This window comes from Egretta garzetta, unplaced genomic scaffold, assembly GCF_000687185.1.
Source record: "Egretta garzetta isolate BGI_Z169 unplaced genomic scaffold, ASM68718v1 scaffold230, whole genome shotgun sequence".
NCBI lineage: Eukaryota > Metazoa > Chordata > Aves > Pelecaniformes > Ardeidae > Egretta > Egretta garzetta.
In genome coordinates this window covers 1,999,710-2,026,983 of record NW_009258281.1, presented here as the reverse complement: position 1 = coordinate 2,026,983, position 27,274 = coordinate 1,999,710, and the positions used below count along the sequence as shown (strand labels likewise).

Below are 27,274 nucleotides of genomic sequence, written 5' to 3'. Positions count from 1 at the left end.
TGGTAACAGTACTGGCTCTGTGGTGAGTCATGTCCTCAAAGGTAGATTAGGGACCACTGGCAGTTCACGTGTTGCAGCTTGAAACCTTGTAGTGAAGGGAGATGGCTCCTTGCACCCATATGTCTTCAACCCTTGCTCCTAACGTGGCAGTAAGTCACTCCTGATGGTGATCAGAGCTGTGCTCACATAGGACATGCTCTTGCATCCTAAAAATATCTTTAATTCAATCTTTGAGAAGATAAAAGTTAAAACAAGGACTGAGTTAGGATAACACAGAGGGAGGAGTTGTAATATTCTGCTAATGAACTGCATCTTGGGTTCCCTGTAGAGGGGCTATTTTTCCTTCTGGCCGGTCATAATCCTCCTATGAAAAGATTCAGTTCATCACCCAGCACCAGGCATATTGGGCATGGATTTTAGCATCTTTTCATAAAGGGGCCCAGCTGTGAAATATGAATGCCAAAGAAGCTGATTAAAAGGGAGCTACTTAGTTTAAAAATAAAAAAAAAAACCCACAACTTTTTTTTTTTTTCTCTGCGGTGTATTGCACAAGAGAAAAGCCACTTTGGATAAAGTGCAGTTACCAATATCAGCTTTCAGAAGCTGAAGGTAAACACAGTCTATTTTTAGAGGGAAGAAGGCTGCCTTATGTGCTTATTGATGAATAACATCCCAGCCTGGTGCTAACTGCAGTCATGTAACAAGTAAAATAATTCAGCAAGCTTCAGAAAGAAGCTGTCCATAAATAACCTTACATCAGTGCTACAGCTGTCTGTCAATACAGCCTGCTGCAGTATTAAGGCCCATATAATGTACGGTGGTCTGACTTCACTGTCTTCCATGCTGGTTGCAACCAATAGATAAATGGGTGCACAAAGCATAATGGTCCAGATTTGGGACTGGTGACAATTTACTTTGTGGAATGGGTTAAGGAGCAGCAGCTGGGAGAGGAGGAGAAGTGTTGTTGGATATATAAAACTGTGAGGTCCATATGAACATAGGTCATGCTCTGTGGTGTGATTGGCCTGGTCTGTGCTGGTGTGGTGCACTAGAGGTCACTTATAGGATATCTCCAGCTGTGCTATGCTTTGGTCTTACTGTGACTGGAGGGTCAGCGTGGTGTTTAATGTGATGGATCTGTAGCTGATGTGAAGTAGCCTTGCTTCCCTGGCATCAGTAGGATAACTTCAGCTGAAAATCTCTCGCTGTGTATCTGGCATTTCTCTTGGGCTGCAATAATCTCTGAGAACTGGCTTGCTGCTTCAGTGCTAATGAGGTGAAACACAGGAAAAAAGCTTGTCATTAGCTATGGAAACAAGTGATTTCTTAGGGATTGCTGTTACTGCTGTAATCAACAGTATATAATAGAGCATTATAACTTCTACTTTCATAGAAAAATGAAGGAAGTGCTAATGTCTGTCTTCCAGTTCTGGAGATTTCCATGTAAATTGATTGTTAAGTAGCAGTTGCTGCATGTTGGTGAAAAGTTATTCTACTTCTCTTCCCTGTGTTTTGGGGGCAGGGGATGATCTGTCATTTACAGCATGGTCTGCCTTTTTATAGGAAGTCAAGGTTTATGGCAGAGGGAATCCATTTAAAGTTGTGGCTGTTGACTGTGGATTGAAGCACAACATTATCCGTCTGCTAGTAAAGGTAGGTCAGTGATTTACATCCTTCATCTCTTGTTTTGCTTCATAAAAGCCTCACCTGTACTCACTGGCCTTCATTCCACCTCGACACATCCAGTTTCCCTCCTAAAATGAGGTACAATTTTTAGGATGATTTTTATGGACTGGGAGGTGTTTTCTGAATGTGGTACACTGTATTGAGGGGGTAAGGAAGAGGACCTGTATAGGAACCTCTCAGCCCTGAGAACAATTCCTAGAAGGTGAGCTTTAAAAAGACAAAGCACAATCTCTCTAATGAACAACCAAGGAAGATCAACCCAACATTGTCAAAAATAAATAAATGGGGGAAGAAGATTCTCAGTGAGGGTGGTGAATGGCTGACACGGGCACAGAAAAGTTGTGAAATGCCTGTCTTTGAAGATACTGAAAACTCAGCTGACCAATGCCGTCAGCAACTGTTACCCCTGCTTTGAGCAGGATTGGACCAGATGATCTCCTGAGGTCCCTCCAGCCTGAGTTATTCTTTAATTCTATGATTCAGTGAAAATCTTTTCCTGTTGTTAGCCCAGTGGTGTAGCAGTCCTTGCCTTTCTAGGCACACAGGAGGAATGAATGTGGTGTCCTCTCATTTTCTAGATGTACAGGGTTTCCCTGTTTCTGTTTTTCAGTTAATGTGGATGTTCGTCCAATTTTTGATGTGCAGAACTATTTCTGGCATGTCATAGAACAAGGCTGTGAAGCCCTATTTTAGCAGGTAGGATGAATGCACCATGTAAAAGTGAACACATTTTTTGCATTCCATTAGTAAGACAAACTTGACAAATGCTGAGACAGCTCAGAGAGACTAAGTCTACCAGTTGTGAGAAAATAATCTGGGCAGGTAATGGAGAGAAGCCTCATTATTGTCCCTGGCAAAGGAATGACTGAAATCCAAACTCAGCCTCTGTGACATGAGAGCATAGGAGCAACTTCTTGACACAAATTCATTTCTTCCCCTCCTCTCTTCATTTCTTGTTCCCTTGTTTTTTTCCCAGCGAGGTGCAGAAGTGCATTTGGTTCCATGGGACCATGATTTCACCAGCATGGAGTATGATGGTCTTATAATTTCTGGAGGTCCAGGGGATCCCATGAAGGCCCAGGAGGTGATTCAGAATGTCAGAAAGGTAAAGTGTAACAGCCATAGGCCAAATATTCTTGTTTATTTGCTTTTTTTCTTAAGTGCCTGAAATCTAAACAATTGGTTGTACTAACATGTTATGGACCAAATGTTGTTCAGTCATTTCAGCTGCCTGGGGTATTCCTCACCTTGGTCCACTGGGAGTTGTCTCCAGACCAGTATTTACAATAAGGCTATACAGACCTTGGTGAACAATACATAGTAAGCATGATTACCATGATTACCTTACCAGTGCCTTAAAGTACCCTGTGCTCTTTAGGACCTCTGTGACTTTATAAAAGAACAGCCCTGATTTCACAGTACTTCCATTTGAAATAATGGCGTGCACTAAATGGCTGTAATGCAGAGTGTCATTGCTTATTCCCCTTGAGTAGACCAAGACATCAAGCTATGGTCCGAGGCTTCCCTTGGAAGCAGAGGAGAGAAGGAAACGTTCTTTTATAGGCTGTTGCCACCCTTTCATTCAGCTTTTTCCCAAGTCTGTGTGGCTGCTGTGACGGAATTAGCATGGTTTATGCTGAAATTGCTGAACAGAGACACTCCAGTATCTCTTAAAAACCTTTTCATTTTAGGTCCTGGAGAGCAATCGCCCAGAGCCCTTGTTTGGAATTAGCATGGGGAATCTAATCACTGGAATAGCAGCTGGAGCTACTTCCTACAGGATGCGGATGGCCAACAGGTGCGGCAGCTCTTCTGCTTCCCAGGGCTCGGATAGACCAGCTCAGCATTGCAAAAGGCCACAAAGAAGCAGTGCTTTGCTTCTGAACTGTCTTAACGGGACCTAGCATGGCAGCAACGTTACTTCTTCATTCCAGCCATTCTCTTTGCCTTTAATTTAAACTGCCATGTCATGCACTGCATGTTTTGAAAGTACATGATGTAATTGATCCCCATCAAACTGAAGGACAGCAAAGTTTCTCCTCAGATTTATCATTTTGAGATTGGTTGCCAGTATTGAACAGCTACTATTGAACTACTATGTATAGCCCCACAGTCAGCAGCTCTTCCTAATTGTGGCATTTGGTCACATCTAGCACTTCCATGTTCTCTGATCCTTTCTCTTTCAGAGGACAGAACCAGCCTGTCCTGAATGTGATGAACGGACAGGCTGTCATCACTGCTCAGAACCATGGTTATGCCATCGACTGCTCTACCCTCCCACCTGGCTGGAAACCTCTCTTTGTGAATGCCAATGATCAAACAAATGAGGTGAGCTTATGCTTTCCAGATACCAGCACCTAGCAGCCTCTAGTGATTGAAGGCTCTGTCTCACTTTATTTCACGTCCTGGAAGCTTGCAATCAGATTACAGTTAGCTATCAGGATTAAATTTGACGATCTGACCATCTACTCTACTTGGGGCCCTGCCTTAGAGCCCAAAAGGAGGTGGACCATTAGCACTGTTTTCCATACTAGCTCAAAGTGTGGGATTGCAGCGTTGACCTTTTGACTTCCCTTGAACAGCTGCCTTATTAACTTCTGTGATTTCCTTACCATTAGTGGTGCTCACTCAGCTACTGTTGTCTCAGGGCTTGTGCCGCAGGTGTGCTAGCCTCTGTCACTGTTTTGTGTGTTGGGTCTGTGTTGCCCAGTGCAGAAAAGGAATATTATTGCAGTCTAATTTGGTCTGTTATTGTAAATAGAATTCCAAGGACTAAAGTCATGAGAGAGAGAGGCAGTTACTTCTAGAGAACAACTTACAGGATCTAAGGCAGAGGTCTCATGTCAAGTGATTTCCATGTAGGGGAAAAAAAAAAACAACAAAACACCTGGCCTCTGGAGGTTCACAACTGAACAGGGAAAAGCATAGGAAGGAAAACAATACCCCATAGCTCAGTTTTGACAACGTCAGACAGACATTGAGACAGATCTCGGGCTTCGTAATTGCCTGTTTTAAATCTTGTCCTTTAGGCCCAGTGTTGTACAAGCCAGTGAAGTCTTGTTATTTATCAGAAAATCATTGAAAAGAAGGTATTTTCAACAGCAGTTTCCCCCATGGGAATATGCCTCTCTGTTTTTTTTTGTATAAATGCCACACATTAAGTTTGGCGGATTGAACAGTGCTGTTCTGGCATATCATGCCTATGCTTTGCAGGATTGAGGAACAGTAGTATCTAGCTGATGGTTTTAGAATAAGTTTGTTTTTCATTTGCTGTTTTCTTTATCCTTACAGATGTATCTAAACAGTGACAAATGTTACCAAACAAGACATTAATAGCAAAACCTTGCTACAGTTTGGTTCAATTTTTGAAATGAGTTTGTTTTAGCTGTGTTGACAAACTGAACCCTTTCATCCCCAGGCCTTTCATGTTTGCTTTAGCTGAAGATTGGAGACAAGTGTGATGATGCTTTTGCATAAAGCAGGTGATAAGTTTGGACATGAGTCTTCTGGATTTAGAAGCACGACATTCTTTTATGTGAGCTAAAGGACTGTTTTTCTGTGAGCCCCAAAGCAACATCAGTCTCCTAAACCTTTATAGATGGAGAGGAACAAGGAACAATGTTGGTTTACCATGGGATGCACAAACAGGAACAGCGTTGGATGGGCTCTCGTGCAGTCTGTTGCATTCTTCTGTTTGAAAGAGAAAAAAGCATTTCTTGTGACTGACCTGTGACTGATCACAGCTGGACAGGGCCTACACATGTTTCCAAATACTGACAAGCCACAGAGTGAATATTTTTAGAAGATATTTGTATGTAACTAGAAGTAGCATGAGCATTTAGGGAAAACGTGATAGACTGAGGGCAGAAAACTCATACCAGAATGGATCGGCTGTGGTCAGTAGCTCATCTCTTATCCCTGTCCTATGCCAGCATGCTCTGGATGGCAGTGTTGCTCTCTAGGAGCTGTTGGGACTCCTTTGTCCATTCCTAAGGGAATCAGGTTGTATCAGAACTATTTTTTCCTGGGTTCCCTCTTGAGGGACTTCTCTGCTGCCATCTGGAATCGGGAGCTGTAAGCAGCAACAGCTACAGGGTAGTCTCCCAGTGGACCACGCTGCTTCGTGCTATCAGGCCACACAAATAAGAAGTCTGTTTTTCCTGGCTCTAACTGAAACTACAAGTACTGTCTCCAAACTCAGTTTAGGTCCTTCATAGCTATTGTTTGTCCAGAGCAGTGGTCCCACCTCATCACATGCCTGAAAACAATGCAGAGCAGAGATCATAGGCCCTGTATCAGTATTTAAGGTGTGTTACGGAATTAAAGAGCGTGACCCAAATCCATCTGTCCTGGAACAGAACCAACCACATCAGGATGGTAAAACCTTTCATTCCATAACAGCCTTGTCCAAGGTTATCTTTTCTTGCTATGTATGTGTTTCTTCTCTGCCTGGTCCAGGATTGCCTCTGGAGGGAGACAAGCCTATCTGCTCTGTTAAGTGCTTACAACTTAGTAGTATTTGCTGTTGTAGTAGAAGTGATGTCTCCACTATGCTTCTCATCCATGCGCGGCTCAGTGGGTTATACAGGCATTAGAGTGTTAGCAGAAGAACAAGAGGCTCAGTGACTCCTCAGATAAGATACTGTTTGAAGACTGGGAATGAAATAGGTGTAAATTTGGCAGGCCCTAGAAACACCCCCGTCCTTTGGACTTTAGTGCTTACAGGGGAAAGGTGTGGCTTTCTGTTCTCTTGCCTGCTTGCAAGGAGGTGTCCAAGATAATTGTTTTTATTCCTGCAGGGAATTATGCATGAGACCAGACCGATTTTCACAGCACAGTTCTACCCAGATGCGAATCCCGGGCCAAGAGACACAGAGGTATTGTATCAGAGTTGATCTGCGCTTGCTTTCAGATGGCCTAGGGAGTGCAGATATGTACTGGCTACAGTGGCAAGTCTTTATGTTGGTGATGGTCTTAAATCTTGGTTTTGGAAACATCAAGATCCTAACAGGGGGCGCAGTCATGCATAGGCTTGTGTCTGCTTAGCTTGATCCACAGCTAATTACAATCAGCAGCAAGGCATCTATTGACTTCTGTGTGCTTTGGATCAATGATTCCATTCATATGATGTGTACGCTTTGAGTCCTGGTGGGATTATTTGTGTGTTGGAAGTTACTGAAGTGCTTAAGCCTTTGCAGGATCAGGCTCAAATCTCTTGTACCTGGGGTGATTGCAAGCGGAAAAGGATTTTATCTTAACAGAAAAAAATACTAGCCAGATGCTTTGTAATAAAATCATTAATTTTCTAATACATTTTAGTTCCACTTTCAAATTTTATAATTACTGTAGAGTTATGTAAATGGATTCACACTTCTTCACTCTGGTTCTCCTAAGTGAAATGAAATTTTAATCCTCCATCTGTGACTTCGCACAAATTCTCTAACAACTGGTTGCGTAGTCACAGAGTATTACTAAGAAGCAACAGCGGATGTGGAAGGCAGAGGAGGCATGTCTGAACATAAATAAACTGTTTAGCATTTCTTGAGAGAGGAAGATGGAAGAATACATAAAGTGCTTATTTTAATCTTAATTTGATGATGTTGATTAAACCTGCAAGTAAATCTCTTGATATCAGGAAGTTTCCTAGCAATCTGATTGACTAGTGAATCTCAGAGAACTGAAAACAACCCTCAGCTGTGTCTTTTCCAAGTCTCTGCACTCCAGCTGCTGGGATGGGTTTGATAACATAGTGCCTATCCCACTAGGCTTGCAGGACCCACCCATACTCATTCTATAGGTGATTCCCAGCAGCCAGCTTCATGGGCCATCTGGACAGAAGCTCTGCAAGTGTGGGGTCAGGTGGGGAGACTGTCCCACTGCATGCAGCTGCCTGCATGCCAGTGATGGTCATTCTGCCTCCCCTGCCTGGCCTGGCTGGAAAACACTTTTCTCACAGCTTCTCTGGGATCTCCTCTGGAAGGACAATACTGGTTTAGCACAACTGATGTTTAGATATACCTTTTCAGATCCCAGCTTTGTAGCAGGCTCCGTTCCAGATGGTTCCCTTAAGCTAGTTAAGTGTATCTTCTGTACTTTATATTTTAATGCATGCTCATTCATTACACTGCCAGCCATATACAAGAAGAGCATACAGATGTGATTGATATGTGTTTTCTTCCTGATATGACCTCACTTTCTTGAATGCAGCTTTGTCAGATATGTCAAAGTTGTTAAATAAATTTCAGATAATGATTCTCTCTTCTCTGATGGTGTAAACCTACCTTCTGAGGGTAGCAGAGCAGAGCTGATAGCTTGAGCTCACAAATGGCCTGCTTTTTCCTTCTTTGCTTGGTATTTACTTAGTTCCGCTTTGGTGATTAAATACATGTGCTCATTTTTCCTAGTTCCTGTTTGATTCATTTATTTCACTGGTTAAGAAAGGGAAAGGCACTACCGTTTCCTCAGTCCTGCCCAAGGCTGGAGCAACAACCTCCAGAGTGGAGGTCAGTGTACAGATACTCATTATTCATGCATGTCGGTGAGGCTAGCAGCTTGTTAATTCCTACTGAACCCATGGTACAAAACAGCCCGAAAAGCTGACCATGGAAGTCAAAGGAGGCTTCCCTTACAAAAGGCCTGTCAGCTGCCTGTCTCGCAGTCATTGGGCATCTCTTGTGTTATTAAAACCCTTTTCTTTGAGAAAGTTTTAAGATCTGATGTTTCATGTATTTTTCTTTCTAGTTCTCCCAAAGAAGGTACTCTCATAGCAGTGTATAGGTACCCTGGGATAATCTGGCCATGAGATTTTGTCAGCAGCATAATGTCAATGCTCTGTTGCTTAGCAAATAAGTCTGAAATTCCTAGCATGAGCTGAATTTCATACAGTTTTGTTGTCTGAGAAGGCAGCTGGACTTTATGGGCAGCTGAAGTGAGGCATGGTTGTCTATAAGGACATGATACAATTAACATGTTTATTGTATGCCCTATGCATAAGTCATGTGTTTCTCTAAGCAGAGATATATGGGAGAAGTCCAGTAGAAATATTCTTAGAAATAAAACTGCAATGGCTTTGGAGGTGACTTTTCTTCTCTTTTAGAAAAAGTTATGTTTTATAATTTGAGGCTGTTCAGTGCCACACAGTCTCTGTTCATTTCAACATCCAATACCATGGGAGTGATATTTCTATGCTGTTTGACACTTCTAGGTCTCCAAAGTTCTCATCCTAGGATCCGGGGGTCTGTCAATCGGTCAGGCAGGGGAATTTGATTACTCTGGATCCCAGGCTGTGAAAGCCATGAAGGTGAGAGGATACTCTGAAAATACTAACCTCATGTAATTTACTTTCCCTTCTCACAGCTAACTATATGATCATCCAACTGTAGTATCACTGTGGCAGGGAAGCTGGGGAGAATAAATGACTGTAGGGGAATTTAGATGGTTTTTGTTTGTGAACTTGTTGGCTGAGTGATGTGAGTTAACCATTCAGAATTACCTTCCAGAAAGTGACATTTTTGAGGTTTCCATTACAGTCCTCAAGCAGTTTGTTATTTCTAATGTGTGACTGGTCAGTCCAGGCTTGTCATATTGAATGGAAATGAAGAGGAGAAATATGGTCAGCTACACCTGAGCTGAAATTACTGAAACTTTTGTGATATACCAATATGCTGCAAGATGGACAAATAATAACAACAATTGAATGGTTGGCTGTTGTGAAGATTGTTATGCAAAAGATTATGAACCCCTTATCAAGACAGCTTTTATGAATGGTATTTATTTTAAACGGGATGAACTTTTTAAAGTTCATATATATCAAGTTTTGTTTCATAGAATCATAAATGGTTTGGGTTGGAAGGGACCCCTAGAGGCCATCTAGTCCAACCCCCCTGCAGTGAGCAGGGACACCGCTAACTAGATCAGGTTGCTCAGAGCCCCATCCAACCTGGTCTTGTTTCCAGAATAGATTCATAATCTTGAAAGGAATGAATGAAAAGTCATTCCTTTGGATTAATTTTGTCCAGTAAACTCACTACCCAGTTTCTGATGTTCCCTTTCTGAAACTTTGAGAGCTGCATTCTGAAGCAAACAAAAATGCATGTGTACTTCTGTACATGCCTGATAAATACATGCATTTAAAATAGTGCTTGTGCTGAAGCAACCTGTGTAGTGTGCTCACATGGTGGGTTTTGGGGTCTAATTCGCTCTGGCCATTTCATGTTGCAGAATTGCAAAGAACCTGTTGAGGAAGAACTTTACTTTGACAGAGCACTGTGGCCCAGGGGGGTTGTGGAGTATCCTTCTCTAAAGATGTTCAAAACCCGCCTGGACGATGTCCTGTGCAGCCTGTTCTAGGTGAATCTGCTTTATCAGGGAGGTTAGACTAGATGATCTCTGAAGGTCCTTTCCAATCCCTGCCATTCTGTGATTCTGTGAGCCTAGAAAGGGTGTTGGGGGAAAAACTTGTGCTAGAAGAAGGTGTAGAAGCATAGCAGTATTCCTGTGATGGGGTTATTACTGGTAATGTAACAGTTACCTGGGCCCCCTAGTTCATGCCTAACCTCATGTGTAGAAGGAGGAGAGCTTGTAGAGGTCTGTCTGACAGATTCAGAGCAGATATAGCAGCTGCCTTCAGATGAGATGATGATTGTTAGTGGCTCTGAGGCTGTTTTGACATCAGTGCTGTTCTATTCCTGTGCTGACCCTGGAGTCAGAGAAGTTAAAAATCAATTACAGTAATCTTAAATATAATGTGGAGTTGCTCTGGGTTGGTCACAGTGTTACAACACATCTTGTATTGTATACGCTTTCTTTGTGTCCTGTATTGTTGTTGCTGGCTACTAGTTTGAAGTGGCCACGTCACCAAGAAAACAAGAACAAGTTAGGAGTGGAGGATCCCAGAGTTGGTGAGTTCAGATAATGACCTAAGTTGGAAAGGACACATCTCTCTCCCTTTTTTCCTCTGTCGTCCTTCAAACAGCTCCAGTTTGTGGAAGAAAGTGTTGGGGGTTTTTTTTTGGTATCTTCCTGGCTTGACCTCCCACAGTGCCCTTTCCCTTCCTGTGACCACCAGCCAACTGCTCGGATCTGCAGGCTAATCAGCCATTCCAGTGGCAGTGCCTGCACATCCTGACCTTGTCTCCAGCAGAATGATTTACAGTTGCATGCAGGAGAGAAGGTGGTTGGTCAGTGGCTGCTGGGGGGAAAGCTACAGAGCATGGGTGGAAGAGATCAGGGACAATTAACAGGAGACGAGAGATTTCTTTTCCATTAGACTTCTCCTTCTCCTTCTTCTTCTTTTTCTTTTTTTTTTCTTTTTTTTTTTTTTTTAAATAAATAATCAATATGGTTTCTCACTGCTGGATGTTCTGCTATGTACTGCTGTTTTTCCTAGTCTGTTGGATGCCAATTAATTATAAGAAGGTGTCACTGTTAATATTTGGTCCTATACAGTTAAATGAGTGCCTCTTTAAAAGAGCAAAACCCTGTGGAGCTGGGACCTCCCCAGTCAGTAAACTCGTATTTGCAAGACTGTTCATTAAAAGCAGGAACACCCTCTGAAGAACAAGACCTGGAAGCATCTGTGAACCACAGGGACTGGCTTATGGTCATCTGAAAAACCTTCTGGATTACTTGCTGTGGAGATTCTCCCAACTGGTCTGAATACAGGTGGATATTACACAAAAAGAGGAATGGAGCCCTCCTGGAGTATTGTATTTTAACCACTATTTTAATTAAGTTGTAACAGAGATCTCCAATCAGGATGGGTGGCCATTGTGCAGAGTGCTATGTGCTTATAAAAAATGAGAAAGGCAGAAGTTGAAGGAAAGGGTTGCAAGGGCAAAGAGCAAGTGAATTAAAATCTAACGTCCCGAATAGTTGGGCCAGAGGATGCGATATCAGTATGATGTGTCTCTCTTAACACAGTGAGCATTAATTCTCTTATTAATTATCTTCCTAATCACTGCCCCAGATAAGTAGGAAAGAAAGGGCTGAGATGGACAGATACACCAGCTTGTTCAAAAGTTATATACCTCTCCCTCCCCCATTCATTACGACAGAATTATAGCTGTGAATTTCTGAATACATTTATTAGAGAAGGATGTTTTGGTTAGACATCTACCCTTTTTCCTCAGCACCACCATGAAAACTACACAGTTTGGGGTCATTTGTCTAAATCTGAAATATTTTCCATAAGGATTTTATCTCTTCTTTCCCTTCCCTGTTTCACACATTTCCAAGGAAAGTGTGCTTCAGGGAAAAAAATCCTTTTCATGGAGAAAAAAGGTCAGCAGAAATTTACAGCCAGTCTTTAAGGCAGTGTTTTAAGTTACCAAAGGAAGGAGAAGAAATGTTATCCAATACATGAACTGAGCAGTCAGAGCTTTGAGTGCAAATCCCACTGCTACAGGTGAGCTATATATTTGTTCCTCCAAACCAATGGGTCAAGCAATCACAAATTTTAAACAAACACAGAAAGACCCCATGGCATGTTCATGCTTATTGTGAACTGGGGAAAAATAGCAATTTCTATATCAGTCTCAGCAACACTGCCTTAACATTTGCTCGAGGAATGGCTGACTTAGCCAACCTTCTTTCTGTTTCTTTTAGCTCTTTTTTAAATCTCTGATCACAGTTCCTGTTTTTAATGAGCCTTCATTGTTGTTTCTTAACCTCCACTACTTCCATCTAGCAAATCTTTCTATTAAAATGTATTTTGCTTCTATAATTAGCACTGTTTGCAAATGGTTTGTTTGTTTGTAGGAGTTTATTGCCTTACAAGAAGTTGATGGACATTAGAATGAGTTTTTGTAAAAATGAGGCTACAGTCTTTGCAATTCCCTGTCCACCTTTTCAACAAAGCAGTAATCATAGAATCATAGAATTGTTTAGGTTGGAAAAGACCTTTAAGATCAAGTCCAACCGTTAACCTAACACTGCCATTCGACCGCTAAACCATATCCCTAAGCACCCTGTCTACCCATCTTTTAAATACCTCCAGGGATGGGGTCTCGACCACTTCCCTGGGCAGCTTGTTCCAATGCTCCACAACCCTTTTGGTGAAGAAATTTTTCCTGATGTCCAATCTAAACCCATTTACAGTTCCCATTTACATCAAGAGGAGCCTGTTGAGCAGGGAGCTCTGGCCTCCAGCCCTTGTTCCTTATCTGCTTGTGGTTGCTGTGTTTTTTAACTTTGGCCACATTCTGGTCTCATCATTGAGATGGTTGGCTTCCTCATTATGCACTAATATTTTAAGAGTGAGGAGAGTTGGATCTGCTCAGCTCTGACTTGGACTTTTCCATTATTGAGCAAAGTGTAGTGAATTTCTGTCTGTAGCCAAGAGTGGCAAAACTCCCATTGGTATAGCAGGAAACAGATAAAATTTATTATCACTCTATCTTAATTTCTCATCTGTGACATAGAAAAAACAATGTGAAGTTTTGGCTAACCTTCGTCTTGCATAGAGAGGCAGAGTTTGTCTTTTAGTATGTGCAATATCAAATAAAAATGTTATGAGACAAGATCTTTAAAGTGATAACACCAGGAAAATTAAAGTATCTTTATGGAAAGTCAAAGCAAAAAATGTATGCTTGTACTGTTACTAATCAGTACAAAAATCTGAGAACTACGTGGATACCCATGATCAAAGACCTACTGCTTAACAAGAAAATATTGGGTTTTGATTAATTTTTTTTTTGCTTTGTCACTTTTAGTCTGCCTTCCAACAGAAGACAGACATGGTTATGCTGCAGTTTGTTCCTATCTCCCCTATGTTACTCCTAAATATGTTAAACAATTTCAACCAAATTTCTGAATCAGGTGGGAATCTCCATTCCCTCCAGATTCACAGACAGGCAGAGGGACAAAAGAGCTGGCATTAGCTCAGCCTGGTACAAGATACCAGAATTCCCTTGTAAGGAGCCAGGCTTTCTAAATTCTGCTGGTGGTGAATTGCCTATTGAACTCCATCTCTCCTTGCTGCTGCTTTTTCCAAATAAGCCTCTTTTAAATGCAAATTTTCATTTTTCAGGAAGAAAATGTGAAAATTGTCCTCATGAATCCTAATATTGCTTCAGTGCAGACCAACGAGACTGGCTTAAAGCAGGCTGATGCTGTCTACTTCCTCCCCATCACTCCACAGTTTGTCACAGAGGTCATCAAGGCAGAGCGTCCTGATGGATTAATTCTGGGTATGGGTGGCCAGACTGCTCTCAACTGTGGTGAGTATGATACAGGTGCCGTGGCAGGAAAACTCATGGTTTTCATCATGTGTTCAGCACACTCTATTTGTGCAGACTTGCAAGACCCGTGTGCCTCATATATTGCCCAGGTTACTAAGTGATACAGGCAGACATACTGGCCATAGAGGAGTAATTGCTAAGCTGTGAACATAACATCTAATTGCTGGTTTTGATGCTTAAAAGTAATTCATATATCCTGCTTTGTAGCTTGTGCCTTAGTTATCATAGTTGAATTGAGGATATTCAGACCACCTTGAGGCAGAGATCGAAAGTCAAACTTAGCTTCATTTAGCTCCTTGCAACAGTATCCAACCATGTTGCAGATGATGGTCAAGCAGCAACCTTATTAATAGTCTCCGGTTTCATAGATTTTAGGACAGAAATTTTCATGTTATGGTTCTGAGTTCTAATACTGATAAAGAATAATAAAATTAGCTGTTGATGAGACCAGACAAGTTGTCAGCTAGTCATATATCTTCTGAATGCTTTTTTCTTCATCTACCATCAGTCCTCAAAACTGTGGCTTTGTTTGCTCTGCAGGAGTGGAACTCTTCAAGCAAGGAATCCTGCAGGAGTATGGTGTGAAGGTCCTAGGTACATCAGTTGAATCCATCATGGCTACAGAGGATAGAAAGCTTTTTTCCGATAAAATGACTGAGCTAAATGAAAAGATTGCTCCTAGCTTTGCAGTGGAATCGGTAAATCGGACAATTTTGAAGATGCAATTACTATTACTGTTGCCCATTTGAGTTGTTAAAAAAAATAAAAATTTCTAGTTTTGTTGAGTGAAAGCTGAATACAGCTGTGGGTACTGTAGCTTGTATGCCTTCATCAGCACTCCACAGTCGATGATGCAGGTTCACCATGATTTAAAATGAGTGAAAATACAGTTAATCACTTGGTAAGCCTAAGCTAATTTACCCAATGACAAGAAAAGTAAATTAGGTTGGGGTGACCTCTGCTGCAGCACAAAAATATATAACCTTTCAGTGAATACTTTTTTTTTTTTCTTTTTATCTTACACAAGCCATTTAGACGTAGGTTTTCAGGTCCTCAAAATCAGCAGTGCTGAAATCCTTCTTGAGGACAGGAGTGTGAAAACAAAAGATTGTTTCAGTGGGAAGGCTTGTTTGATTTTGGAGGAAACCAAACAGGTGTTAAGCCAAGATGTCTGTTGGAGGGGTTATTTCTTGCTAAAGTCTGTGAAGACAGACCGGGTAAGGACATTGTGCATGGAAAGGCAGCAAAGAAATCGACACATAACTAAGGACAGAAGTCACCACCTTGAGTCCATGTTCCAGTTTTCTGCTGTTTGGCAGAACAAAGCAATGTTACAAAGCCAACTTTTATTCTTTTCATTTTCTCTTTAGAGAGCTTAGTGCCTTACTGATGGGATTTCCAGTTAACTGTAACCAGAGCTGAAGACTCTGTTCATCTTAATTTGTTACCATATCTCTGAAATGTGTTTCCCTCTCCTTTAAGATTGAAGATGCTCTGAAGGCAGCTGAAAAGATTAGCTACCCAGTTATGATACGCTCTGCTTATGCCCTTGGTGGTCTGGGGTCAGGCATATGTCCTGATAAGGAAAGTTTGCTGGACCTTGGTACGAAGGTATGTCTGCAATTGCAAGCTCTGGGAATAGAGTCTGGACATCTGATTTTCTCAAATATTCTTCTAATAATCACAGACACTGGAATCGTACATACCCTACCTTTCATCTTATCTGTAAAATGTTATCTTGATTCCTTTTAATGCCCTCTTTTCATAATGCCTGCTGACTTGGGTAATGAAAATGGTTAAATGACAGATCTGTTAAATTAATGAGAAACAAGTCATAATTTGAGCATTTCAGCAATTTTGGTCCAAAAAGAAACATAGTGGACTATATTCACCTACTTTCAGGAGTAAATGGCACATGAAAGATGTCAAGGAAGTTGAAACATTTGAAATGCTGAGTGATAATGTAGTATCAGGGACAGAAGAGCTGGGAGACTTGGGCCTCTGCTGTGTTTCTGTCTAAAGATGGTATTTTTGCTAGGTCAAAAGCTCATGTAGATATTTAACGGGACGATGCTTCATAATTTGACATCCACCAGCTGTCTCTGGCTATGAAGAGACAGCTCTTTTTCTGTAGGAAATCTGGGACTGTTTTTTATACAGTTGCTGTGAAAAGTAAACATATAATTGGGGAAAACAAAACAGAAGCTTTTTTCCTTGGCAAAAATGCAGAATTTTAGGAAATAAATACCTACCAATCGGTCTCTAAAATTCCTGGGTTTGTCTTTTCCTGATTTGGTGAACCTTTTAACCTTTCATGTATCTCTAGGAAGAAATACTGCTGATGCCAGTAAGAGCTGTATGTGAAAATTATGTTTTTGTATTCCTCCACACTGTGGTCATGCAAACAGACTTTGAGTCCAGTGTGCCTGGTGCTGAGCAAACATCTGCTCAGGCGGTGTCTGTCGCAGGGAGGCTCAGTGGACAGGACTGACAGATGCAGGAGGCGGCAGTGGGCACAGTGACCCCATCTTACGGATTGATGGCTGAGGTCGGAAAACACTTCGCTTGCCCAAGCTCATGCGTGATCTGTGTTTAGAGAATGGAGAATTTCACCCAGAAACCCTGGGAGTGCAGCTGTCTGAAGGGTTTAGATCAAAAATGTTTTTCTCTAGGAAAACCTGTTTTTTATCAGCATTTCTTGGTGTTTTGTTTTTTTTAAGTGGTTTTGAACATCTCAGTTTTCCCCTGAAATCTGTAAAAAACCTGCTCTTTATAAACATCTTATTATCTGTAAAATTTTAGAAGTGGGGCAGTTCATATTTTTAGTAAATTTTTCATGTTTTGGAAACATTCCTTTTTTTTCTACCAAAAGTCTGATTCTGTTTTACTTTCTAAGTAAATGTTTTCATTTTCTCAAAGATTATTCTAGAAGAGCTTCAGCATTTTGAATGGAGAACAGTATTTCAAAATTTACAGTGAGAAACAATTTGAGTCTTGTTGAATTAGCTCAACTTTGGACACTCATTTCCACAGCCCAGCAGAAACTCTGTTCTTTTCAGTTATGATGATCTGCAGGAATTCTGTGAACTGGATTTCCAGACACTGGATTTTGAATCGTATATAATTCAGATAACTGAACACCTATGGATGTCTCATAGCACAGCTAGTTCAAGTAGCCTGGCCTTGAGCTCGTCTCCCAAGTCTGTTCATTTTGAGTGAGAGAATGCAACAGAGAGTAATGCAGGAGCAGCATAGATTGTTTTACAAGTGTGGTTAGGTGTTCCCGCTACATCATTGCAAATTCAGTTTCTGCTTAGGCCGGGTATGAAGTGCCACTCCTCAAACTGGTGGTGGTTTTTTTTTTTTGTTTTTTTGTTTTTTTTGTGAGTTTGGCAACTGAGCTAAGGGCAACATTTGAGTAACAGCTTGAGCTAACTACAGAGGGGACCAGACTGAAGATTGATTCATGGGCAGCATTAAAACAAGAAGCTTTGCTAAAGGATGGATTGATAATGTGCCCGTTACTTTCTAGGATTTTCAGCAAGAATTGATTAATGTTTTCTATCTGCTAATATTAAGGCCATTTATTCACTTAGATTATGCTCATTTACCAAAAAACTATATTTTTCATTTTTGTCTCTTGTGCCGAGGAGTGCTTTCAAGATTAGTTTAAGAATAAATCACGAATCTTGCTTCTGGTTAGTATGCCAATGATAAGCAGCATTATTAGTGCTATTAATTACATACTGTTTGCTGGCACCCACACTCCCCATCACTTAGTCATTTAGTTTTCTGCAGAGTTCTGTTGAAGTCCGTGGGGCTGCCCACATACATAAACAAAAACATATGTCCATTGTATGATTGAAGCCTGAGATAATTTTATATCCCTATTTGTTATTTATGTGCCATTGCAAGCTCACATGCCCTGGCTTTTTTTCCCATCAGATCACATAAATATTTTCTATGCCTTTCAAATGAAGCTAATGCATTTTTTTTTTTCAAAAAAAGAGAAATATAAAGTGCTTGTCATTGGTGCTATGAACTTCACTTATGTTCATCTTTCAATTTTCGTGTTGGCCTAGGATGTCTGGAGATAAGCCACAGAAGTCTTAAACATGGAACATGTTCTAATAAGGTTTTCCTTTTTACTGTTTATTTTCCCTAACATATTCCCAGGCATTTGCAATGACTAACCAAATTCTGGTGGAAAAGTCGGTTGTTGGCTGGAAGGAGATAGAGTATGAAGTTGTGAGAGATGCTGCTGATAACTGTATTGCTGTCTGCAATATGGAAAACATTGATGCTATGGGAGTCCACACAGGTAGGCTGGGGCGCAGGGTGGCTCACTGGAAATGGCTCATTAATTTTTTTATGCAGTACTCTTCTGCCTGCTGTTATTGACACGGGTTGATGAAGCATGCTCTAGAAATACTCTTCAGTCTTGGATGCAGCCAGTTAGGGTGTGAAACAGATATTGTTAGGCTAAAGCTACTCCTATGTTCCTGTTTTCCGTAAGATTGCCTGGCCTCTCCAACTCTGGACCTATAGTTATCTGTGCTTTTCATCAACTGTGCATCCACAGGTTTGAATGTCTGTGGTAACTTCATTGCTAACAATGGGTTAGCAAAGAAAGTGATCTGTGTGGCTAGAATTTACTGCTGCTGAACTGCTTCTCATTTTCCTTCTCTGCTACCTTGTGACAAACAGGGGATTCTGTTGTAGTGGCTCCAAGCCAGACACTCACTAATGAGGAATTTCAGATGCTGAGAGATCGTGCCATCAAAGTTGTCCGACATCTGGGCATCGTGGGAGAATGTAATATCCAGTTTGCTCTGCATCCAACTTCTCTGGAGTACTACATCATTGAAGTTAATGCCAGACTCTCGAGAAGTTCAGCTTTGGCCTCCAAGGCGACTGGGTAAGATTATTTTAAAAACCCAAAATACTACAGAACAAACAAATGAATAAAAAAAAATTGAGGGGAGAAGAACAGAAAGAGATAATTACAATAAGGGACTTGGATCAGTGTATTTAAATATGTAAGTGACAGCTGCAAGGCGAAGAGTTCCTGCATCTGCTCTCCATGCAGTTACGACAAGGAGGTGCAGGCTTAATTTGCATCAAGAAAGACTGAAGTTGGCTGTTAGGGAGAACTCTGTAGCGGTCAGATCAGTAAGGTGCAGATTTCTGCATGGGAACCTTCTAAGAGCAGTTCTTGTCAGCATCTGCTAGGATTGACCCTTGGAGAGTCAGTTCTGCTGGGAGATGGAAGAAGGGGTTAGTGAGCCCTCCAGGTCCATTCCAGCCTGCTGATGCTGTTACTACAAATGGAAAAACTCCCAGGAGGTGTGTGTGTGGGAGCCTAATAGCTGTCCTTACAAAGCATATCCACTGTATCCATATGTTGCCTGCAAATCATCTCTGGGACCCAGAGGGCACAGTTATTAATGAGCTGTCTGTCAGATTGATGCAAATGGTATTGCTAGCTGCCTTTGTTTTGTTGGCTAATCTTAAACTAATCAAGATAAGGATGGTCAGAGCAGGCTGTTTAAAAATTGGCTTCTTAATTGCACTTTGCAGATGCTGTTGAGAGGCATGAATTAATCTCTCATTTGCAGTTCTCAACAACTCTTGTGGCCGTTGAAGTGCCATAGCACATTGGAGGTAACCCATGATGTTGGACAGTGGGCGTTTTGATTGTTTTCTTTTTGGATAGCAGACCTGGAGCAAAACATACCTGTTTATGTGGTCTCACTGTGGGTGTGACAGATATTTAAAATGGTGGTTTGCAGATGATAAAGCGAGTCCCAGATCTGGGTAGGTAGCTCTACAATGTGTTAGGGTCGGAAGCTGGATGGACCCTGCTGTGCTTGAGCACAGCAACCTTCCATTGAGTTGAGGAGGGAAAATTACCTCACATCTGTTTAATTTGATCCGTTCCTGGGATTTGTAAAAGCAAAGTACTTCCCACTCTACCATTCTCTGCCTCTCCTCTATGGCAGGGATCCATTAGCATTCATTGCTGCCAAAATTGCTTTGGGGATCCCCTTGCCAGAAATCAAGAATGTGGTGACAGGAAAAACCTCTGCCTGCTTTGAGCCCAGCCTGGATTACATTGTTACGAAGATACCCCGCTGGGATTTGGACCGTTTTCAGCATACGTCCAACCGGATTGGAAGCTCCATGAAGAGTGTGGGAGAGGTGAGTGCAAGACTCTCTCCTTCCCTTCCATTTCACCACTTGGGAAAGTAATTTCTCTTTCTTGGAAACCCTTAGGATATCTATCTTCAGGGACCTAATGGCTTTTGAAGATATTTATTCAGCTCAAATTATTTTTATCCAGTACTACAATTAATTGAAATGAGTTAGGACTGTGAAATCTTGGATATCACAGTGTGGATTCATAAATGGTTTGAATCCTAAGAGAAGAGACCACTTTGAATCACCTGAGCTTGACTGCATTCTTAACACTCACTACAGGACACTCTGAGTTATTTTTTGTTTAGGGTTCTGTAGTGGTGGTTAATTAGAGTATAACTTCAAGAGTTGTAGTCTGTTAAGGTTTTCAGTGATGCTGATGAGCCACAGCTCTCGGTAGTTCTCATGGTTATTTGTCCACTCTGTTAAAACCGTATGCCAAAGCTCAGCCTACTTCTGCTCTTGAAATCCAAACACAACCTACAATCTTGCTCTGAAGTTTCAAATTCTCTTAGTGATTGAGTCTCTTATATCTGGAACATGACAGTGTGACTTTTAAACCCTGATTATAAGGTGTCTGGTACAATAACAGCATTTTCAGACCATGTTTTAAGAGGAGAGAAATGAAGCAAAATGGGTAAATTACCCACTTAATTAGTTAATTACATATCAGCTACCAAAACAAAATAATTAATTGTGTATTTTTTCATCTGCCTTTTTTCCCTAATGCTTTTCAAGTAGCTATTTTATTAAATTATTTTGACATGAGACCTTTCTAATATCAGTTCCACCTTGTTCAGACAACAAGTCTTCATCACAACTGAAGGATAGCAGTTTTGGCTTTTAATGGCAATGAGGTTGGGTTTTCGGGTTTTTTTTTGGTTTTGGGGGGTTTGTTTGTTTTTTAGTGAGTTGATGCTTACTGATATTAACCCTATCTGCTTAGGGTGGGGTTTTTTTTTTTTTTGGACTGTTCTATAGAGCTGGGGTGCCTAAATACATTTTCATTATGCATCATCAGCTGTAGACACTTCCTGGCCCCACATATTTGCAGGAGGAAGTATCGAGTCCTTCCAGTGGTCATGTATCACAAAAGCAGAACTGCATGAACCCCCCCCGTCCTTCTCAAGGCAGGATTCTGGGTAAGGGCAGGGGGAAGATAGAGTCAGTGCTCCAACTATGCAGGTGTATGACTGCTGGGGGGTGAACTGAAACAGGGATGGAGAAGCTTAAGAGATGCAGTTTGCAGCTGGTGGAGGTACTCAGCAAAAAGGTTAGTCTCCAGGACCTGTGAGTAGGAGAGGGCGTCTTTGAAGCAAAGAGCTTCTTGCCACTGTGTCTCTATTAGTATGGCACAGTTACCTCCCTAGGCCTGAACCTGAAGCCAGATCGCAGCACCTACTGCATTTTTATTAATTGAACAGTCTGGCCTGGCCTGTTTTTTCCTGAGCTCTGTTGTGCTGGGCAGTGGGCCTGGAGCTGTGAGAAAAAGAGAAAACAATGTTATTTTTTTCTTTTGACGTTTTTCAACATTGTGTTTGAGAAGATTTTTATGCTGTTAGGGTTTCACTGCACTGGGAAATAAAAATGTAGAAATTTGAGAAAGGGCTCTGTTACCTTGCAGATTTCCACGGAGAAAGGCTTGTTTCTTATTAGATATGATGTCAAGATTGAAGGAGGGAAACCCCAGTACTGCTATGCCAAGGAGGAGTAATCCTTTAAGAGAGCCCTCACAGGGGAGAGTCACTGTTAAATGTAATTTAAAGGAAGAGGAGCAGATTTCTTCTGAACATTAAAATTCCCACTGTGAGTTTCTATCTCTAACAGGTTGTTAAACAGAAATATCCTTCTATATTACTACACCCAGGCTGCTGCATAATGCTTCCCTCTACTAAAGTGCTTCAAAGCAGTTTACAGAGGAGAGCAGCAGCTTCCTGTATTTTACAGATAGGGAGGCAAAAGCAGAAAGGAGTCTTAAAGCCAGCAAGACTATCTTAGGGAGGAGGTCCAAAGGCTGCAATCTTTCTGTATGTCTATCTTCATGGTTTAAATTTGCACTCCTCTGTTATTCAGGGACTAGCTGGGCTGCAGCTGACCATAGATAATGTGGAACTGCTCTCTGTTACAGGTCATGGCTATTGGACGCACTTTTGAAGAGAGCTTCCAAAAGGCCCTGAGAATGTGCCACCCCTCTATAGATGGCTTCACTTCACATCTGCCTATGAATAAAGCCTGGCCAGCCATCGTAGATCTCCAGAAGGAACTCTCCAAGCCATCCAGCATTCGGATATACGCAATAGCCAAGGTTACAAAAGATAGAAAGCCCTAGACCTATGTCCCTTGAATTATAGCTACCAGATTGGGTCAACTGAGGTGACAGGTGTTGAGTGTTCTTCAACTCCTTGCTTCCCTCTGTCAAGCACACTGGGACCACCTTGAGTAGGATCCTTGCTGTTGAAGTACAGATATTACATGTAATTTCCTCTGCAGAAAATAATATCAGGGGGGGTATACGACTTTAATTTTTCCGGCTGACATCTGTATTTTCCTGCATCTTCTATATTCAGGTAATGTGTTTGCCTTTTGGTACAATCTTAGCCAATGCTCATTGGATTCAGCAGCAGGTGCATTCCTGTGTCCTGGCACTTCAGTTTGTAGCTGAGTGTTGGTGGATACCTGGATCACTCTCCTTTGCTTGTTCCTGTAATAGTATTGTTTGCTAAATATCGGCTAATATTCAGCCCTGATTTATACTAGTGTAAATGTCAGTCAAAGTTGGCCAGTTTTGGAAATTACCATTAATTTATAGGAAGGGAGGAAGGAAAAAAATTAAGATCTCTTTGAGAACTGAAACAAAGGAAGATAAAGAATGGCAAGCTGCAGTCTGTGAGAGCACAGTCTTGTTGCAATTGTTGCATTGGAATGGGCTTGAAACTAAAAAAGAGAAAATAATTCTATGTTAAATTTAGCATACAAGAAATCCTCTGTTCTTTGAAATAAGCTCATCTTCCCTTAGCATTCCTTTAACCCCTTTTTATCCCTTCGCATTCTTTTAACACTGGGCAAATAACTTCATTTTTCAAGGTGTCTGGGTAGCAGGGGGTGTTATTGTAAGGGGAGCTAGTGTGTGAAATTATTTCTTCTTTCAGCTCCATGGTGTTTCCCTGTGTATATCACATGGTAAATGTGGGATTAGTTAGGTAGGTGCAATTTCACACTTCGGTTTTGCTGCAGCTAACTTGTCCATCTGTCCATACCCTCTATGAAGAGGAGGGAGCAGCTGTCCTTTATAGCTCATACTTACCTGTTGCTTTTTTTTTTTTAAGATTGCAAACCTTCCTGGCAGGGAACACCCAGTTACTATTTTTTGTGCCCCTGACTTTGTGTGGTGGAGTCTTTAAGCCCTTTATGCTCATGTGTAGATACATCTCATTATATCCTCCACATGAGTGTGGGGAGCTGAGGCTGTGCTGTATTTCTAAAATGGTTTTCATGTAGCTATTCCTCTTATAAATGGCCTGAATGAAAAGCACAAGATGTTCTGTAAAATGTGGCTTGTCCAGCTGTTGACTCTCACTTTTCAAGCTGGGGAAATGCGTGTCTTCATAAGTGTAGAACATCCTTCAGCAGCTGTGCTTGGTCTTTATTATAGCTTTTTCTTGTGACTGAGAGAAAAATCTTGCTTCTTGTCACTCTGAGTGGCTCAGAGAGCTTTTATGAAAGGTTAAATCTTAGCCCCATGTTAACACCGGGGATCTGGGGAGATGAAGGTGAGTTTGGGTCCCACTGAACACTCTGGGTGTTCCCAGCTGGTGGCATTTTCACTGGGAGCTGTTGAAAAAAGCCAGATCAAAGTCTTAATCCCTCCCTATAAAGAGCTGCCTCCTCCTGACACAGTGCACTAATTCGTCCCCGTTAATAACTGAGGCAAGCAATATCAGTAAGAGGTACTTCTGGCAGCTGGGGCTGCCTGCCTGGAAATCCCTTTCCAGCTTGCTGACATTTAAAAGCCAACAGTTAGTCCCCGTTAGCTGTCAGCTTTGTTTGGAACAGGATGGAGCTTGGTTGTATGTCTTCTTGTCCTTCCCCAAGCCCCTAGTCTGCTCTCCAAGGCTTTTTACTTTTTCATTCTCCTTTGTCTGTCTGATGATGAAAACAGTAACTATTCAGGTGAAAGGGAAGGGGTCAGCTGCCATTCAGAGCTATTGCACTTGTAATGGGAATCCCTGTTGTAATGTAAAAGAAGGCACTAGGAAAGAGGCTGAAATAGATGAGACTTGTTCCTTGGCTAGAGTGGTTGAGTGCTGCAAGGATATAGCTGCCTGATGAGCAGGGCTGCTAAGGCTGTATCAGATCTTTTCTGGGCCCTCTTAGGTACTGTATACAAGTGGCCTTAGAAGACTTATGCTGCGGATTCGATCCATGCTCTGTTTCACACCAGGGCCCTAGTCTCCTAGTTGTCCACACTACAGATGTGTTAGTTTGCACTTGTGCTCCTGTCCACAGGCAGCTAAATACTTCCTTTGGTGAGGAGCACTGATGGGACTGAAGGAACAAGGGTGCCGGCCCTAGAGACAGCATGGGCAGCTGAGCTGAAGGTTCAGTGTGTATGTGACTGGTTACTCTGAAGGAGGAAAATGTGCACTAGAGATTTTCACCACTGCTTGTGAGAAAACAGGCTATGCAAGTGAGCAGCTTATTACCTATCAGGAGAGGAGAATAATTGTGAGAGGGAGACCCAGGCAAGCTGCCTAGAAATCCTTTAGAAAAGGTACAAGGTGGTGTCAGTAATTTGCAATGCCCCATGAGAGCTGTTACCCTTCCCTTGTCTGTGCAGGTGGTGCCTCCTTGGAGCACAGCAGTGAAGTGACCTGTGCATTTCTCTCAACTGGCATAAATTCTCCACATCACAGTGACGAAGCGTGCTGTGACAGTACAGTGTTGTGTCCGCAGCTTGATAACTCAGAGGGATAATGCCGGGGTGCAGTGGGCTAAGCTCATTCCTGGATTAATGCTGGAGTTTTCTTCAGTAGCATTGCTCTGGCTTTGTTTCAGGGATGCTGCCCTGCAAGAAAACAATTAAGCATGGTAACAAGTTAATGAGCCTGATTACTTCAGCTCAGCAAAGACACCATGCTGGTATTATCATTATGCTTGATTATAGTTGTTTTATCAGGAGAGTTGCAACTGTATACCACTGGTGAGACCCAAGAAATACCACTGATAGAAGATAAAACTGCAATGTATCAAGATACAACTGCCCCCAAATATGATTGAATTGGGGCTCTCTTGCATATTCCTCTGAGATTCTTTTTTTTAATACTGAGGTATCCTGTAAAACATTGTCATTTGAATAATAAATCTGTGGGGTTCCCTTTTACCCCATGATTGCAAATAGTTTGATAAAACTAAAATAAAAAAAATAAATAGCTCCAGCAAGATAATGCAGGGGAATTTGAATGATCTTGACATTAACTTGAGATACAGAGAGAGAAGCCTGAGTTATGCTGTAGCTGCCATATGTCACCCAGGACTGAACTTTTCCTTGCTTCAGGGGTATTTCAAGGCCATATGTTTTGATTCAGCCTTGCATTTCAAGGGTAAATCAAGATTTATGCTCCAAAGCAAAAAGTTCTTCCACAGCCGAGAAGCTGGACCTTGCTGTTTAATATCGGCAGCTAGGAGGTTGGCAGTGGGTCTGAGATTTAGGCAACTTGAGTGTTAAGGGGTGCAGCTGGAGGAGTTGGCACTGCAGGCTGAATGTGCCTTGCTGTAGGTAGTTAAGGCACAGACTCAGTGGCCTCCAAGCCTTGTTGCCATTAGTTTAGGTTTGGCTGCTGGCTCTGTGAGAAGCAAATTATCTCTGTCTTGCTCAAACAGAAGCCAGCTTTAGGTACCAAAGCATGCGCAGAAGTGGCTGGTGCCTCCCTATGCTGCTTGAGGGGCATATTTCTGTGGCTATGGGAGGCAGGATCCTGGGGTAGATGAAGCTTTGATTTGTCCAGCTAAGTCTACAGTATCTTTTATGGTTTTATACTATACAGTTACTGCTACCTCTTTGCAGATTGAATCTGTATTTGCAAAGCATTTATTAAAGGGGCTGTTTGATGCTGTCCTATGATTGGCAGGCCTTGGATAACGAAGTCCCCGTGGATGTCATTCACAAATGCACGGCCATTGACAAATGGTTCCTGTATAAGATGCGCAGCATTGTGAACATGGAGAAGATCCTGAAGGAAGTGAACAGGTAAGAAAACCAACAGCCTTGTCCTAGGACACAACGGAACTTCTGGGGATCCTTCTGCCAGGAAAACTGTGGTAAGCCGTGAGCACAGATGCAGTCAATGCTGAGAAGTTTATTTCAGTGCTTGGAATAAGCAGTGTTGTCTTAAAACCCAGTTCACTGCCTCACTCAGACAGAGGAAATTTCTGAGAACACTTCTTTTGGTAAAAGAACTTCTTTGAGTGCTTAGGCATTTTGGCTGTTCTCAGGGATTATGGAAATTGTGGTTTATTTTGGAAAATCCTCACTGTATCTCTGGGGCTGAGTCTGGGAATGTGGGTGGCCTACAACGAGTAACAGCAGGCTGCGCTCACATACCTAGGACAGAGTTAGCCTTCAAACACAGCCCTTGTCCTGATTTAGTACACCTGAGGGTCAAAGACACTGCATTTTTTTCTGGCCTGGCCAGAAATTTTTAAGCTTTTCTGCCTTGCTGTGATCATGCAGTATGTGTTGCTTTTGTACTGCACTTTCAAAAATCTATAATTCCAGACATTTTTAAATATAAATCTCCTTTCTTCAAGGAAGATGACCATGTAAAACTAAGCAGGAAAGATAGCAGTAAATTAAAGCGCTGGGCTGTATTTCAGTTCCAGCCTCTTGCTGACTTGAGCTTTCCCTTCATGGTTTACGAGGTTGGGAGAACCTCTTTGCTGAGTTACTGGCTGTATGTTGGCCGGCTCTTCTGCTTCGGCTACCCCTTGTGTTAACCACGTTTCACCACATGATGGCACTGGGCGCGCACCGTAGCCAGTACATCGCTAAGGTGCTGGTTAGTTCATCTGCTGTGATTTCTGCTTCTTTGACCAGCTGCACGGTTTTAATTGAGCAGCTCTTGCTCTCCCTTGCCCCCCGGAACAAGCTGGAT

The 27,274-nt window shown here is 41.9% G+C and overlaps 1 protein-coding gene across 1 annotated transcript in view; it reads left to right on the top strand.

Moving 5' to 3' along the window:
- The window catches only part of CPS1 (carbamoyl-phosphate synthase 1), a 93,678-nt gene that overhangs the window by 19,982 nt on the left and 46,422 nt on the right, over nucleotides 1-27,274 (top strand). Inside the window, exons 7-21 of the mRNA XM_035891962.1 lie at nucleotides 1,564-1,653; nucleotides 2,663-2,791; nucleotides 3,378-3,484; nucleotides 3,873-4,014; nucleotides 6,486-6,563; nucleotides 8,091-8,189; nucleotides 8,891-8,986; nucleotides 13,715-13,904; nucleotides 14,466-14,623; nucleotides 15,408-15,536; nucleotides 18,102-18,246; nucleotides 18,633-18,843; nucleotides 19,928-20,126; nucleotides 22,252-22,428; nucleotides 26,252-26,370. Coding sequence (XP_035747855.1) covers nucleotides 1,564-1,653; nucleotides 2,663-2,791; nucleotides 3,378-3,484; nucleotides 3,873-4,014; nucleotides 6,486-6,563; nucleotides 8,091-8,189; nucleotides 8,891-8,986; nucleotides 13,715-13,904; nucleotides 14,466-14,623; nucleotides 15,408-15,536; nucleotides 18,102-18,246; nucleotides 18,633-18,843; nucleotides 19,928-20,126; nucleotides 22,252-22,428; nucleotides 26,252-26,370 — 2,069 coding nt within the window. The remainder of the gene's footprint in view (nucleotides 1-1,563; nucleotides 1,654-2,662; nucleotides 2,792-3,377; nucleotides 3,485-3,872; nucleotides 4,015-6,485; nucleotides 6,564-8,090; nucleotides 8,190-8,890; nucleotides 8,987-13,714; nucleotides 13,905-14,465; nucleotides 14,624-15,407; nucleotides 15,537-18,101; nucleotides 18,247-18,632; nucleotides 18,844-19,927; nucleotides 20,127-22,251; nucleotides 22,429-26,251; nucleotides 26,371-27,274) is intronic.